This window comes from Sorghum bicolor, chromosome 1 (genome assembly GCF_000003195.3).
Source record: "Sorghum bicolor cultivar BTx623 chromosome 1, Sorghum_bicolor_NCBIv3, whole genome shotgun sequence".
Lineage (NCBI taxonomy): Eukaryota > Viridiplantae > Streptophyta > Magnoliopsida > Poales > Poaceae > Sorghum > Sorghum bicolor.
This window is the reverse complement of record NC_012870.2, coordinates 14,674,175-14,689,105: the sequence shown is the minus strand read 5'-3', so window position 1 is coordinate 14,689,105 and position 14,931 is coordinate 14,674,175. Positions and strand designations below refer to the sequence as shown.

Genomic DNA, 14,931 nt, shown 5'->3' with positions numbered 1-14,931 from the left:
TTAAAAAAAATGAAGCTACGTACAGACCCTACTAAAAAACAAAAGCTACTTCTAATAAATAAAACATCTTTAATTAAAAGTGTTTATCTCTTGATACAAAAACGTGGTATATGTGACAAACATCTAAACTACTGATTAAAACTGTTGGAGGTTGCTAGTGTTGTACGATGGTCAACCTTCAAACATGTTCCAGCTTCTATCACCTTCAGAAACAAATTAAAGCGATCCTAATTCCCGTCGACGGTTGCTAGTGTTGTACGATGGTCAACCTGAGCAATATGGAGGCTAACGTTTGGCCAATTTTAAGGCGCATTATATGAGGACACGACCGGCGAGCATTGGAAAGTTTTTTTTTTTTTTTTGAAAGGAAGCATTGGAAAGTTTTACAACTGGCAACATGACAGATGCACATGTATCTATAGCTCAGACCGAATAATCTTACGAGACGAAAGGTCTTGGTTACCTGACACCAAAGGCAAAACCGTTATATTAAGGTATCAAGTAAAAATTATTAAAAAACAACCATAACAACAATTTATAAAGCTAATCAAACTATATAATGTAAGCATATCTCAACTCACATAATTTCACATTTCATGAAATCAGGCACCATGTTTTTACTGACAACTGGAAAGACTATATGTGGTTCACCTATGAAAAGAAGAATGACTGTCCCCCTAGCTACCTGGCAGCCAAACCCTCCTTAACATGTCTTGAGGAATATATATATTGTGTGATTTTTAGAAATTATCTAGATATCTATCCTGACAAACTCAAATTTTAAATATGATAAAATGACATACATAGATACTAGGTTATTTTTTGCTAAAATCGCATGTAGCAGTGCAGAAAAGCTACCTAAAATCATGCAACTTCAGATACTTACAGAATGAAAAAGTGAAAGCAGCAAAGATTTAGGTGCTGATTTGGGGTGACATTACAAAAACAAGGAGAACGGATACTGCACATCGTAAAATTAACAAGACAAGGTTACAAACCTGTCATACCATGATAGGTTGTTCTTGTAGCTGGACCTAACTGAACCCACACAAATTCTTCCTTATAACTAACATTCCAGTCACATGACCCTTGACATGTGTACACAATTATTGTCGCCCAATCAAGGGAGTCTGGTTCATTCTCAACATGGAAGTAGTGGAGCATTTGTGACATTACCTGTATACACATCGGAATGAAGATTGTTTATGAACCACCATACTACAAATACAACCAAAAGCAGAAAATTCACAAATGCATGCCATATCTCTAGTTGTAAAAAAACTGTCACAAATGCATGCCATATCTGTAGTCTCATGTCTGTAGCATTACTAAAGGGCCAGTTGCTTCATGAAAAAACAACAAGAATTATCGACTAGTAGGGTTACGAAGGGAGCACATAGTTTGCATATAAATAATAATTCATCACGAAAAAAGCCAGGTCATAAGACATGCATATCAACGAAGTAATTTTTCTTGGGTTGAAAACAGTTATATTAGAAAATGGAACCAGTCCAACCTGAAATTCATAGCAAAGTGGACCATTACAGTAGATGCACAATGGGATAGCAGCATCATTAGTCAGAGATCCAGATGACACGGCCCAAAGAGGTTTTGCATTTGCCTCCCCACTGTACCTGCATAGCAAACAACAGATATTATGGTTTTTTTAGCAGAAAATACAGCAGGGGAGGCCCCCACTGTAGAGATTATATTAAACAAAAACAAACACTGTACAAAGAAGCCTCAGAAGAGAGGCAAAAAGAAACACCAAAAAAAGCAAGCCCAAGACAAAAAGACTATACTAAGGCATCTATTCTGGGCGCTTTTGCTCACAAAATCCGTGTGCCTGAAGATTAGCCTCTTAAGAAGGAACTTTTCCAGGAATCAAAAGACGGACGACCTCTGTCAAAGATGGAATTATTTCTTTGTTTCCAAATTTGCCAAGCAGCTATGATGAATATCTCCACAAAGAAGGGGCTTTAGTATTGGAGCTTAGCAAGATGCATCATTTGGAAGAACTCTTTTTTGAGAAAACCCCAAACTTCTCATCATCAGCAAGATTCTCTGTGTTCAATTGTATCAAAGGCTTCTGCGAAATCTAGTTTCAGGATGATAAGTTCTCTTTCGGAGTGCTGGCACTAATAGATGTACTCATAAGCCCATGCTAAACAGTCCTGTATTGTCCTACTTTTTATAAAGCCATATTGATTGGTGTGGATCAGAGGAATAATTTTGGCCTGCAGTTGATTAGCAAGAAGCTTCGTAATGATTTTGATGACACTGTTCAAAAGAGAAGTAGGTCTGAAATCATTAACACTTGTAGGATTGTGCACTTTGGGGATCAAAGTGATGTATGAACTGTTGATTGCTTCAAGGTTTAAAGTTCCGTTGAAGAAATCAAAACATAATGTGTAGATATCTTCCTTAATAATATCCCAGCATTTTTTCAGGAAGATACCATTAAAGCCATCAGGGCGGGCATGTGTTTGACGACTTCATCGATGTCTAGAGTGGAGAAAGGCCTTGAGAGGGAATCAAGGTTATCTCTAGCCTGCACCAGTTGATTAAGCTGATACAACATTATAGGGCTGGAAGAAACTCCCATTCTCTTTCTGAAATCATCCAATAATAAGGCTGCCTTTTCATTGTGATCAGTGACAGATCTACCATCCTCAGACCTGGGAGCAAGCAGCATTTCGGCTGGCACCTCCGAAGGAGGAATGCAGCAGGAATCAATGGCCAGTTTCTGTATCTCAGCAATGGGTATTTGAGGAAAAACAGTGCCCATATTAGAAAATTGAGCAATAGTTGAAAGACTAGGGAATTTAAAGGCTTGGCAAGTAGGAGAGAGCAGAATGTTGCCCAGTAGGTCAGACTGAGGCTTGACCTTTTTGCTCTTGTTACTGCTCCTGAGTGAAACTTTCTTGAGTAGAGAACAGGAAATCTAGATAACTATTTTTGTACTGTAAATATGGAAGAGAACGAAAGAACTAGAACTAGTTTATGCAAAATGTTGACAATGCTACAGAAACTGCTGGAGTAAAATGAGTATTTCAGTAACCACAGGTGTAGCATTAAAATGTAGTATTTCATTTCAATAGAGCATAAAAAATGTAGCATTGAAGTGTTCAAGAATCAAGAGCATCAAGCAATGTTTTCGTGATTAGTCGTCCTGGCCGGTCCCAAGTGTTCAATTAAGAGGTCCGACTCAACCAGCTCGACCAGAAAGCTGGTCGTCTGATTAGTCGACGACTAATCGTGATTAGTCGTCCGACCAGGATATGGACGACCAGTTTGGTTACTCTGTTTTTGGGCCTGTTTAACCAGGACATAGACTTTGGTTATGTAATACGCTGGCTGTGTGGCTGCTATGGTCTGCTAAATGTTAGTTATTTGCTATTGCAGCAGTGCTGCTGTTAAGGTGTCTCAAGATCAAGACTGCATTAGTGTTGCTGCTTGCTAATTATGGTATTCCAGGCTTCAGAAAAGAGAGGAAAACAATTCCCATACATAAGTCACCAGTTAATAAACACTAATGCAGTCTTGATGCTTCCTTTATTGTGTATAATATAATATATATAGAGAGGTATATATATATAGGTGTATGTCCTGATATACATGGACGACTAGATGGACGACCAGGGTCGATTAATCGACCTGGTCGACGATTAATCACAATTAATCGTCTGGTCAGTCCCAGGTCGACCAGGTTCGACCAGCCGACCTGAAAACATTGGCATCAAGTGGTAAAGACGATGTAGGTGTGATTGATGGAGAAGAGGATAACACGGTAGACATGAAGGCGAAACAACACATGTATAAACAACGTTGAGAATTAAGCCAACACCAGCAACCACAAATCCTATAGTTGTTTCATAACCCCTTGATAGGTAGCCCTATTTAACGTTGCTGAGTTGAGTCGAAGCAGAGGTAAGAACCATAAGGAATACAGAGCCAAGTTTCTGAAATCTAGCAGAACTGAGTTAAGAATCTAGTTATGAAAAAATTTAAGCATTCAAAGTCACCGAAGGAACACAGCTGGAGTGTACTATTGACATAATAAACATCATAAGGGTTTCACAAAAGAACATATATTCCACAACAAAGAAGACTGATGCAGTTCATAAAAAGCGCAGTTTGGCAAGGTGAAAATACAGAGCTAAGAAGATCCAAGGACTGCAGTTACAGAAAATCAAATAGAGCATGCTTTAGGTATGAGTAAAAGTGTGGACTTGCTCATCAACACCAGGCAGCCAGAATACTACCCATGCACATTGCAGAGTCCAAGCCACTAAGATTTATCATTTATCAGATAAAAAAATTTGATGCAGCAGAATCTGGGAAGCATCCGATGAAGATGAAAAGCATCCCTAAATCAGTCTCTGGGGCAGATGAACCATATAACAAACAGCTCTTGGTGTGTCAATCCTTGCTCAAATTCTGAGATCATGTTTTGTGATTGCATATAAAAAAGGTTGTAGATAAGTTGGAAAGCATGTGGCTCTTCATCATATTAAATAACTCAGTAGACTAACTCTACTAAATTTGACTAAATCAAAATGATGAATATAACAAATTCATACAGTATTGCTTTATTTAGCCTACCGAGAACACAAGTAAAAGGCACAAAACCCACCTCAACACTTGTTCCGGGTCCCTTGAGATACGATCCAGAAAAGATGCCCAGCATCTGTTGTCGGCATCAGCCTACAAATAAATTGTATTAAATAAAAAGAACAACACTGGTACTTAGAAAAATAAAATAAAATATTATAACGCATAGCAGGAAAACAAAAACCTCAAACTCGTCCATCAATGAAAGCATGTCATCTGATTTATTTTGCCCATGCACCACAGACAATTCTGACGTATTGCCATCAAAATTATTGAAACAGGGTGCCTTTTCAGGTACATCGACCACTATATATTCAGGCCATGAAGTGCCAGCAAATACTGGAAATATTGGCACACAAAGGAAGTTCATGAGGCAACCAGATGTGGCCTTTATAAGAAATAAAAAAGCACATTCAAAATATAATTACCTCTCCTACCATCTGCCAGAATGGAAGTAGAAGCATTGGGTGAACAAAGCACTTGAGGGCATTCACTCTTGTGACTAGTGCGCCAATGCAGTTCCTGAATAAGAACATTTATGTGATTCTCAAAACAGTGATTTCTAATTATCCAGGAGATGTAAATAGACCAGTTTAGAACAACACTGTGATTGCCTGATTAGTGTATACCTGATGCTTCTTGGAACAATAGTATGCTCTCCTACAACGGCCACACCATTTTTCACCTTTCCACATACCACACCAATGGCATAGTTGAGGTCGCATTCCTAATATAAACATTTAAAAGATATGATTCAATTGCTTACAATTTACTACGAGAATACTAATTCGACTTAGGAGTTATGTTGGCACACACGGAATCGCTAAAGTAGTAAGGTACTAGAAAATTATTGTCACACTTTCCGTCATGTGTGCAAAACGCATGACTATCCTTTTATGAATGATACGATCTATGAATATTAGCAGGAGGGTCCTTTTAATCTGTTTTTCACAAATAAAAATAAATGAAATTCTCAGTCAATCAACAAGCAAATTTGTTTTCTTAAAAGAAATATGAAAATGTGGTTAATCTTAGCAGCTGTCTGGAAAATTTTGAGGGAACAAAATTAGAGAGTTCAAAACAAGGACATGGGCTGAGCATGTACACTGAAACATGTGGGCAGTAGCACAAAACTCATGAATACTTTCTCCATTTTACAACCATATATGCAAGAGCTATATAACTGTAATGCACTACACTGACAAGAGGAATCTTACCTTTACATCCCAAAATGATAGATGCTATACAAACATACTGTGACTAAATGAGAAGACAATGCACAGAAAAAAAAAACTGAAGCAGCAAACTACCTCCTTCACACTGTGATTCGAAGGTTTCACCGCACCCCTCAGGTTCTTCAAGTTGATAAAATGCATTGTCCTTGGGCAGCTGGCACCGGAAAACCTTGACACTGCAATTCAATTTACTCCATGTGACCAAATAAGAAATATAAAATTTAGGTTCAAACACCAGAAGTCGAGAAATATATATTAAATTTACCTCCTTTTAGGATTTACTGTCCTGTCTTTCTCCTGTTCATGCTGGTCCAGGAGTAAGCATGCCATTGATGGGCACATGAACACAAACAATGTGCGATGGTAGGCAGTTTCCTTTGACCGAATTGGTGCATAAACCTGCACATCAGCAACCAAGTTGGCTGCCAATCTGAACATAAACAATTCAGTACATCTACTATTGTAACTGAAACAAGACCAAACCTGGAGAACAAAACGCAGTGGATTGCCACAGAAGTCACAGCTGCTTGACTTGCCAGATGGCAAATTCACAGGATCAAGCCAGGCCTGATGAGCAGAAACATAATCTTTCAACACAAACAAATTTTTCAACAGCATCAGTGTCCAATTACAAAGCAATTCTAATGTCACACCGGAGTACCGCCAGCTTTATTGGGAAAATGTTGTGGAAGAAGATAGTGCGAGTCCTTTGGTCCCTCTGGTTCCTCTACGAAACCAACTGTTACTTGGGGTTCTGTGCCCTCGTCATCCTCAGGATCGACATCATCAGTATTGAAGACGACAACAGGCTCCAGCTCCTCATTGGAGATGATATGAAGATTTTGAAGCTTCTCGGTGTTGAATTCCATCTTTCTAGACACTTGGCTCCAAACAAACAGAGACGCACGAGGATGGGAGCCACCTACCTGGATAGAAAAGAGGAATAGGGCAAACAAATCAATTCGCACAAATGCAGGCAAGCACAACAAAAACACCCTGAACATAAACTAGCATCAATATATCCCACGAGAATTACCACTCACATATCTATACAGAGAATAAATCTGATGAAACTAGAAACTACAGCACATCTCTTAAAGAGAACGCAACAATTTTTATGTGACAGTTTTAGAGAACCGCACTTCTTCTACTGAAGCATCACTGAATTACATTTTATGTGTTGTTCAGTCATGTCCTGTGAGCAGCCCCACCAATCAACCTCAGAAAGGTGAAATAAAAGGGTTGCCTCGGTTTTCATTTTGTGATAGTCTTTGGCAAATAGGATTTGATGAAACTTTCATCCAGGATTTGAACTGGTGTTTCAACTTTTTCTATTCATAAATTTCAATAACTTAAACATTCAACTAGGATTCCGGGAGATACAGTCACAAATTCCAAAACTTTAACGCAGGATATTCTCAAACTCGAGTGAAAATCATAACTTGCTGCTTCCAAACTGCAATGTTTCCGACGTTAACGTTTTAACACTAAGAGTCTGGAACAAGGTGCGGGCGGCTGTCGTCTCGCAGAGGACGACGCAGTTTTAGACTGCTCCGTGGGATGAAGAATGGGGGAGTGGCCCAGGTGTGCAAAAGCAATGGCCTGCATCTACTTGTCTCCACCTCTACTCGATTACTAAGATTCAAGTTATTAAACAACTTACACAGCTCGGTTGAAGCAGTTTCTGGTGTTGTCTGCTCCCCTTCCTTATGATCTTCGCTCCAGCTATGTCAGTTTCGCAGGTGGCCGGCGATCGGCAGCGGCGTGGACAAGGGGCGACGGTCGACGTGTAGGCCTGGGACTTCGGGTACGGCGTGGAGGCGGAGGCGAGTCGGTGCTCGGGGAGGGACAGTGCGGGTTAGGAAAGCGAATGGGCTTCAGATATTTGGGCCATGGCTGTTCTGTTTTACGGTTGGGCTTCAACTATTTGGGCCAGTAAGGTCTTGTTTAGTTTCTCAAAAAACTAAATTTTTTTAAAGATTTTTCGTCGCATTAAATCTTTGAATAGAACATTAAAGAGGTGTTTAGTTCCAAAAAAATGCAAAATGCAAATGCCAAGTATTTTGGAATGGTGGAATGCAAAATGCCAAAATTTTCTAGGTCATGTTTAGTTCCATCCAAAATGTAGAATTTATTGCTCTCATGAGAGCCTCTTGGGGCTTTTTTTTGGTTTTTTTGCCTCTTGAGTCAAAAATCCAAAATGGAGAATAACCACCTTTTTGCCAAAAAAAATTACATGTTGTTTAGTTCTATTTTGCAAAATGATGGACCACAACCCAATTTTTTTGGAAAAAATGGAAACTAAACACCCCCTAAATATAGACGAAAATAAAACCTAATTGCACAGTTCACTTGTAATTTACAAAGACGAATCTTTTGAGCCTAGTTGGTCCATAATTGGACAATATTTATAAAAAAAAAAGCTACAGTAACCAAAACCAAAAAATTTCACAAACTAAATAAGGCCTAAGCTAAAAGTTTCGAGATGTAAACAGACTAGAAATATTTTTAAAAAAATAAATAAATCATAAATAAATTTTCAAGACTATCTAAATACTATTATATGGAAAATAAATGCAATTTAAAATACTAAAATCTGTTTTAACCTTAAAAATTCATATATATTTTTTTAACTTGGAAAATTATGGAACCATTTTAGATTTTTTCAAAAATCATGCTCTCTTATAGTGTCTAGCTTCAAATTGTTCGAATCTTGATGCACTCATTTTGGTGTTTATTTGCTAACGTTATCTATTATAGTTAATCGAACCAATCTTCCACTACGTAGAAGCACCAGCGGAGCGTCGTTAGGACTACTTATGTGCAGGAAGGTGCATAAAACCAGTCAGGTGTCATGACCCGAGCGTGGCTAGAGCATTTTCATCAACATCGTGAGCATCATTTGCAAATTAATTTCATTTGTGGAACATGCATATGCTCAGAACTGCATTTTCTAGTCACTGTCATGTTCCCTCAGATAGTTCGGTTCACACCCGGACAATCTTTGAGGACATGGATACAGACTTAACAATTTTACATGGACAGTTTCGTGTATGTCCAAACAGTCTGCCATGGTGCCAAATCACAACATGTACAAAAGTGAGCTATACACACTTGGGCATCTCTGGCCCCACATGTGTCGATGCAGAAATCTGACCATGCAGGACACATGACCAGCCTAGGAGATCTGCTTCACTCCAATGCAATTAGCAGACATGCCATTCAATTTGACTATACAATTGACAAAAAGATAAATAATTAGTATTCCAAGTAGTTCCAATGTATGACTAAAGAGCCGATGTATAAGGCTATCGACTACAGAGTCAATACCCTAGTGATGCAATAGTATGAATAAGACGATTAAGTGCAGCGTTATCAGCTGATCAACTAAGATAGAAGGTTAAAATAGATAATAAAGAGCCGATAACTATGTTTAAAGATCAGAACATGCGTGTTATTACCAATCTTAACATGATTAGACTCATAAACCTTTTAGATCTAGATTAATACCCACATCAAACAGTTCAAACTGATACAATCTTTGGAGTTCTAAATATGCGAAGCACAATTTTTTTGGAGTCCTAAACATGCATTTTTGTCATCTCACTCTGTTCACGGATCAGGAGGGATATGAACATTCAAAATATGTGGTACTGTTGAGAACGCTCGATAATGTTTCACATAAGAATCGTTTCACAGTTTTCCTCCCATCCAAACCAAATCAAGTTTTCCAAACAAACAAAGCAGAAGCACGGTGACATTAACCGATCGAGAACAAGTTTTTTTTGCCCGCGGACAAGTGGCAATAATGGAACGCGAACAATAGAATACGCCTACACGGGGATCGAATACCTAGAGCGCGACGCTGACAGTCTCTCCATCGGCGTCGGCGTCGGCGTCCGTCCAGATGCCGACCTCGGTGTGGCCGGCCTCGGTGGCGCACGCCCTGAACATGGCGGTGGTGTTGTGGACCATGGCGACGTCGCCCTGGCGCGACACGACCACGAGCCCCACGGCGCCGCGTGCCGCCCCGGCCACGACGCGTGCCGCGGCGTCGCGCAGCGGGAGGGCGTCCCCGAGCTCCATGAGCGCCGCGACGTCGCGCGCCACCGTGCGGCGGATGATCTCCTCGCCCTTGCCCGTGGCGGACACCGCGCAGAGCGCGTTGGCGTAGGTGCCGGCGCCCACCAGGGGCGTGTCGCCGATCCGGCCGGGCATCTTGTTCACCAGCCCGCCCGTGGACGTCGCCGTCGCGAGGTTGCCCGCGGCGTCCACGGCCACGCACCCCACCGTGCCGGTCTGGCTGTTGTCGTCCGCCGGGGCCTGGGATTTTTGGCCTGCTGCTGGCTGGGTGTAGTCGATCTGACAAGAAGAAAAGTCCAGCCGCATAAAACCAATCCTTGAAGTGTGATGAATAAATCAAATTATACTCAAACCATACTACAGATTCTTGAGGATGAACTATGTCAGCCAGTCAGAGTAAATCGACAGTAATACCTATGTGTATCTTTTACAGTGCCAGTGGTGACAAAAAAACTGAAGCTACATATGTATGCTTGTCTTTGCTGCAAACACACAATGTATGGGCCATAGGTTTGTCCGTGATTTGCAAATACAGTCATGTTCAAGATGAGATGTGAATCAATTATTTCGCCAAAAATAAAACTATGCGAGCCCCCTCATTCGCTTGCAACGGGGGTTAACAGGATATCGAATCATGCAAGATCCTGAATGTGCCACGCCAAAACTGAACAAGGGGACAGAAAAATCTCTGACGTTACCTGCACCCTGTTGGCCTCTTTCGCCTGTCTCAGCCGCTCGATGTTGTGGTCCGTGATGAAGTGGCTTGGATCCTTAGTCTCCACTCCCTGACAAGTGACCACTAAACCAATCAGATCAGAAGCGTGTATAATCTGTAAACAAGTAGTAGAGCTCTCCAATCTCTCCTTATCAGGAATATACTAGATGACATGTCGTCATCATCTGTCGTTAGAAGATAGAGGTATCAGCGGTATTGGTAAATCTGATATCAAAAGTCTAATCTTTTCTCCTCATTTTTACTGTTCTTTCTCTGGGTCCTGAATTCATGCCACAACAAGGACACCTAATGTTTGACAGAACAGAAATGAAACGAAACGAAACGAAGCGGAAAACAGGATTAGGCACCGACTCTGATTTCTGTAGTTTCTTTTTGTGGAAGGTCGATTTCTGCATTGGATTATTATACAAACATCAACTGTATTGGATGGAGCAGTGGAAGTGAATAGGAGTTGGAAACCTGTTCCCTGGCGAAGGCCTCGGCGCCGTCGAAGGCGAGGTAGATGTGCGGCGTCTTCTCCATGACGAGCCTGGCGAGGGAGACGGCGTTGGTGACGGTGGAGAGGCCGGAGACGGCGCCGCAGCGCAGGGTGGCGCCCTCCATGACGCAGGCCTCCATCTCGACGGTGCCGTCGGAGGTGAGCACGGAGCCCCGGCCGGCGTTGAAGTGCGGGCAGTCCTCCAGCTCCCTCACCTGGCCATGTCATGTATGGGATCAAGAATGAATCGCCCGGGGCTGCCCGGCACCAGACAGGCAGAGAGGGATCGGAGAAGAGACGAGTAGGAGTAGGGCGGTGCGTATGTACGACGAGCTCGACGACGTCGAGCGCGGTGCGGCCCTCCCGGAGCGCGGCGGTGCCGATGTCGAGGCAGCGGCGGAGCGTGGCGAGGCGCGGCTCCCTGCTCTCGGGCGGCAGCGTGCGCGGCACGTCCCCGGCGCCGCCGTGCAGAGCCAACGCCCACCCCATGGCCGGATCGGCGGCGAATGGCGGTGACGACGACGGAGGCACGGAGCACGGGCGCGAGGCGTACGTGGGCGCAGCAGCAGTCAGCGAGTGATCAGTGATGGATATGGGTGGCCACCGCTCCCCGTGAGTGCCGCTGGCTGATATCACGCCGCAGCCGCCGCCTTTTCCGAACGGCGACAACCAACTGACACGCCAGCGGCCACCGGCCAGCTGGGGTGGGGAAGAGGGAAACGAATCAGCAACGGAGTCCGTGCGCATGCGCAAGGCGCCGTCAGCACTCAGCAGCTGGGTGGCGTCAGTTGGCTGGCGCGAGTCGGCCAGTGCACTGATTACCTGCGCCCATGCCAATTGCCAACTGCGCCTGCAAATCCTCCTGCTCCACCTCCAACCGAGAGATCGCATCGTCATGCCCACGCCGGAGACCGCCAGACCCATTATCAGAGCAACCACTGCCATCGAATCGAAGCAAAGGCGTGCTGGAGTTTAATCAAAGTTCTTATTTGCAGTTTAAACTTTTGAGCTCACGAGTGGAACTACTTGGAAACTCTAAGGTTAATTTTCCAAAATATTCGACTACGAAATGAAGTTTGAGAATAGCTAGAGATATTCAGACTCATAGTTTAGAGCCTCAGGATTAAAAAAGTCAACAAAAGTTAGAACAACTGTCGTTTTGGATTTTTGTGTCGCAAGTTTGATTAAATTTATAGAAAATACGTACAACATTTGTATCTTCAAATAAATTTATTAAAAACCTAGATTCAAAGATCATTCTAATGATACTTGTACCATAAATATTAATATTTTTTTAATATATATTTAGTCAAAGTTGTTTCTTGGAAAGAAAAAAACGACAGTTATTTTGGGAAGCAAGAAGAAGTAGAGAGGAGGGTTGTCACGTGTTCCCTTGCCCTTGGTCAACATGCAGGGGTAAACATGTAGGGAGTCTCAGGAGCCCAGTTTCGGCTTCTAGCACTAACTGTTTGGCAAAATTCGTTTCCAAATTTTATTGTTTGTCAACTCTTAAATAGTATGAGGAGGAAAAAAGATTTCATCTCCCAAAGCTCAATTTGCACTCGGCAAAGGTTTTGCCGAGTGCCGCACTCGATAAAGAACACTCGAAAAAAATTGATGGACAAAGGCGGCTTTGCCGAATATCACCCAACACTCTGCAAACAAAAAAACTGTCACGATGCCTCAGCCGTTACTTGAAGCTTTATCGAGTGTCACTTGACCAGACACTCGACAAAGAGTTTTATTTTTTTTAAATTTTTATCGAGTGCCCGTTGACATGACACTCGACAAAGTATAATTTTTTTAATAATATTCTTTGCCGAGTGCCCTAGCCACGACACTCGGCAAAGCTGATTTTTTTTTTAAAAAACGTTGCCAAGTGCCCTAGGCTATGACACTTGGTAAAAACCGTTTTTTTAAAAAACAACATTGCCGAGTGCCCTGGGCCACGACACTTGGCAAAGCTGATTTTTTTAAAAACGTTGCCGAGTGCCCAGTCTGCAGCACTCGACAAAGCTGAAAACTGAGGTTTGTCGTTCATTTTTCCAACTTTGCCTAGTACAATGTCCATCATGTCATAGAACAACTGTGCGGTTGCCTCCATCTCCTCCTCACGTGCTTCAGCGAACTATGCTTGGTGAACATCATCTGCCACCCTGACAAGGTATGGTCTCACCACCTCCTCTCTCATACTGCAAATGGAGATAACCTATTTTTAGTTGCCCTTCATACCGGTACCGATAGTCAAAAATCACCATCAACTATAGATGGCCAAACGGGCCGCCCAGCACGACACTAGCACTGGCACGGCCAGGCATGACACTATGATGACATGGAACCTATCGTGCCGTGCCTGCTAGTGTCACCATGCTGACATCCTGGCGCCGTGCCGTGCCAATGAGCACGGTGGCACCATAGTGCCGTGCCAGCACTGACACTAAAATAACAAAATTGATTCTGAGCGCTAGTAAAAAAAAAGTTTCGTTCGCTTGTCTACTCTCTTTTGAGCCTAGTTGGTTTATGATTAGATAATATTTGTCAAATACAAACAAAATGCTACAGTATTCATTTTGCACAATTTTATGGAACTAAACAAGGCCCTTGTTTAGATGCGAAATTTTTTTGGATTTTGCTACTGTAGCACTTTCGTTTGTTTGTGACAAATATTGTCCAATCATAGACTAACTAGAGTTAAAAGATTTGTCTCGTGATTTACAGATAAACTGTATAATTAGTTTTTGTTTTCGTCTATATTTAATGCTTCATGCATGTGTCGCAAGATTCGATGCGACGGAGAATTTTAAAATTTTTTTGATTTTTGGGGTGAACTAAACAAGGCCTTGATAGTAAAAAAAAACAAGTTTCGTTGGCTAGTAAAAAAACCAGCACTGACACTAAAACAACAAATGGAGATAGCCTATTTTTAGTTGCCCTTCATACCAGATACCGAAAGTAAAAAATCACCATCAAGGCATCAACTCAAAAATTGATTCTGAGCGCTAGTAAAAAAAATAATTGAGTATTATCACGTGACTTCCGAGTTCCGATCCAAAGAACATGATATAATATGTCGAAGTCACAAATTAAAGCGGCAAAGCTGCTTATCCAAACTAACTGCATCCATTCCAAAGTGTAAACTGTTTTAGCTCTTCAAAATACACATAATTTATTTATACTATACATTTAGACATCACGTCTGGATGCATAGTAAAAATTACATATTTAGAAAAAATAAAATAACTTATAATTTAAAATGGACAGAATATAAAGTTCGAGTACAGGATAGCTAACTCAAAAGCGCCTCCTTCTTTTGCACCAATCTCTAATCATTATAAGGCTCCGGTCAAATTTTTCTTAAGTTTGACTAGATTTATTAAAAAATTAACATTATTTGTATTTCTAAATATATTTATATTACAAAAATATATTCAATGATTTATCTAATAATATTAATTATGCGCTATAAATATTAATATTTTCTTATATATATCACACTATAAAAGAGCGAGTTTTTCAAAGAGGGCTCTTCCTTACATAATAACCGTTCGATCTAAGCGACGTGCTATATGAGCCCTCCATTATCTAAGATCTTATACATATAAGATATAAGACTCCTCTTAACCTAAGACCCATCTCACCGACTCAATCTTATTTACGCCATATGTCGTCAAAGATATTACTTCCTCGTTAACAACGGTTAGGTGAGTAAACAAATAGGACTCCGGTATGAGCAACACAGACAAAATCGAGCCTATTCGATCTATCATAACGCACAACCGGGGGCT

General features: G+C 41.5%; 2 protein-coding genes across 2 annotated transcripts; both read right to left on the bottom strand.

Moving 5' to 3' along the window:
- Positions 69-6,718, bottom strand: LOC8064529 (programmed cell death protein 2). Its single transcript, XM_021445675.1, has 12 exons — positions 6,503-6,718; positions 6,333-6,416; positions 6,115-6,248; positions 5,960-6,025; positions 5,244-5,274; positions 5,043-5,136; positions 4,799-4,953; positions 4,637-4,707; positions 1,517-1,634; positions 999-1,176; positions 382-463; positions 69-346 (listed from the first exon to the last, which is right to left on the bottom strand). The coding sequence occupies exons 1-11, from the start codon at positions 6,716-6,718 to the stop codon at positions 417-419; spliced, it is 1,194 nt and encodes a 397-aa protein (XP_021301350.1). The 3' UTR covers positions 69-346; positions 382-416.
- Positions 8,785-12,040, bottom strand: LOC8062982 (isoaspartyl peptidase/L-asparaginase 1). Its single transcript, XM_002464220.2, has 6 exons — positions 11,969-12,040; positions 11,474-11,845; positions 11,128-11,361; positions 10,631-10,717; positions 9,702-10,211; positions 8,785-9,080 (listed from the first exon to the last, which is right to left on the bottom strand). The coding sequence occupies exons 1-5, from the start codon at positions 12,035-12,037 to the stop codon at positions 9,702-9,704; spliced, it is 1,272 nt and encodes a 423-aa protein (XP_002464265.2). The 5' UTR covers positions 12,038-12,040; the 3' UTR covers positions 8,785-9,080.

Bases quoted from the DNA above. Each gene is read 5' to 3' on its own strand.
- LOC8064529 (XM_021445675.1), bottom strand. From the start codon at position 6,718: ATGGAATTCAACACCGAGAAGCTTCAAAATCTTCATATCATCTCCAAT. The intron at 6,417-6,502 runs GTGTGACATTAG...TCTGCTCATCAG, and splicing joins ATAAAGCTGGCGGTACTCCG to GCCTGGCTTGATCCTGTGAA. The intron at 464-998 runs GTTTGTAACCTT...CTTTGGTGTCAG, and splicing joins AACCTATCATGGTATGACAG to GTAACCAAGACCTTTCGTCT.
- LOC8062982 (XM_002464220.2), bottom strand. From the start codon at position 12,037: ATGCGATCTCTCGGTTGGAGGTGGAGCAGGAGGATTTGCAGGCGCAGT. The intron at 10,718-11,127 runs GTTTCCAACTCC...GTCACTTGTCAG, and splicing joins AGGCCTTCGCCAGGGAACAG to GGAGTGGAGACTAAGGATCC. The intron at 10,212-10,630 runs GTAACGTCAGAG...TCTTCTTGTCAG, and splicing joins AAGAGGCCAACAGGGTGCAG to ATCGACTACACCCAGCCAGC.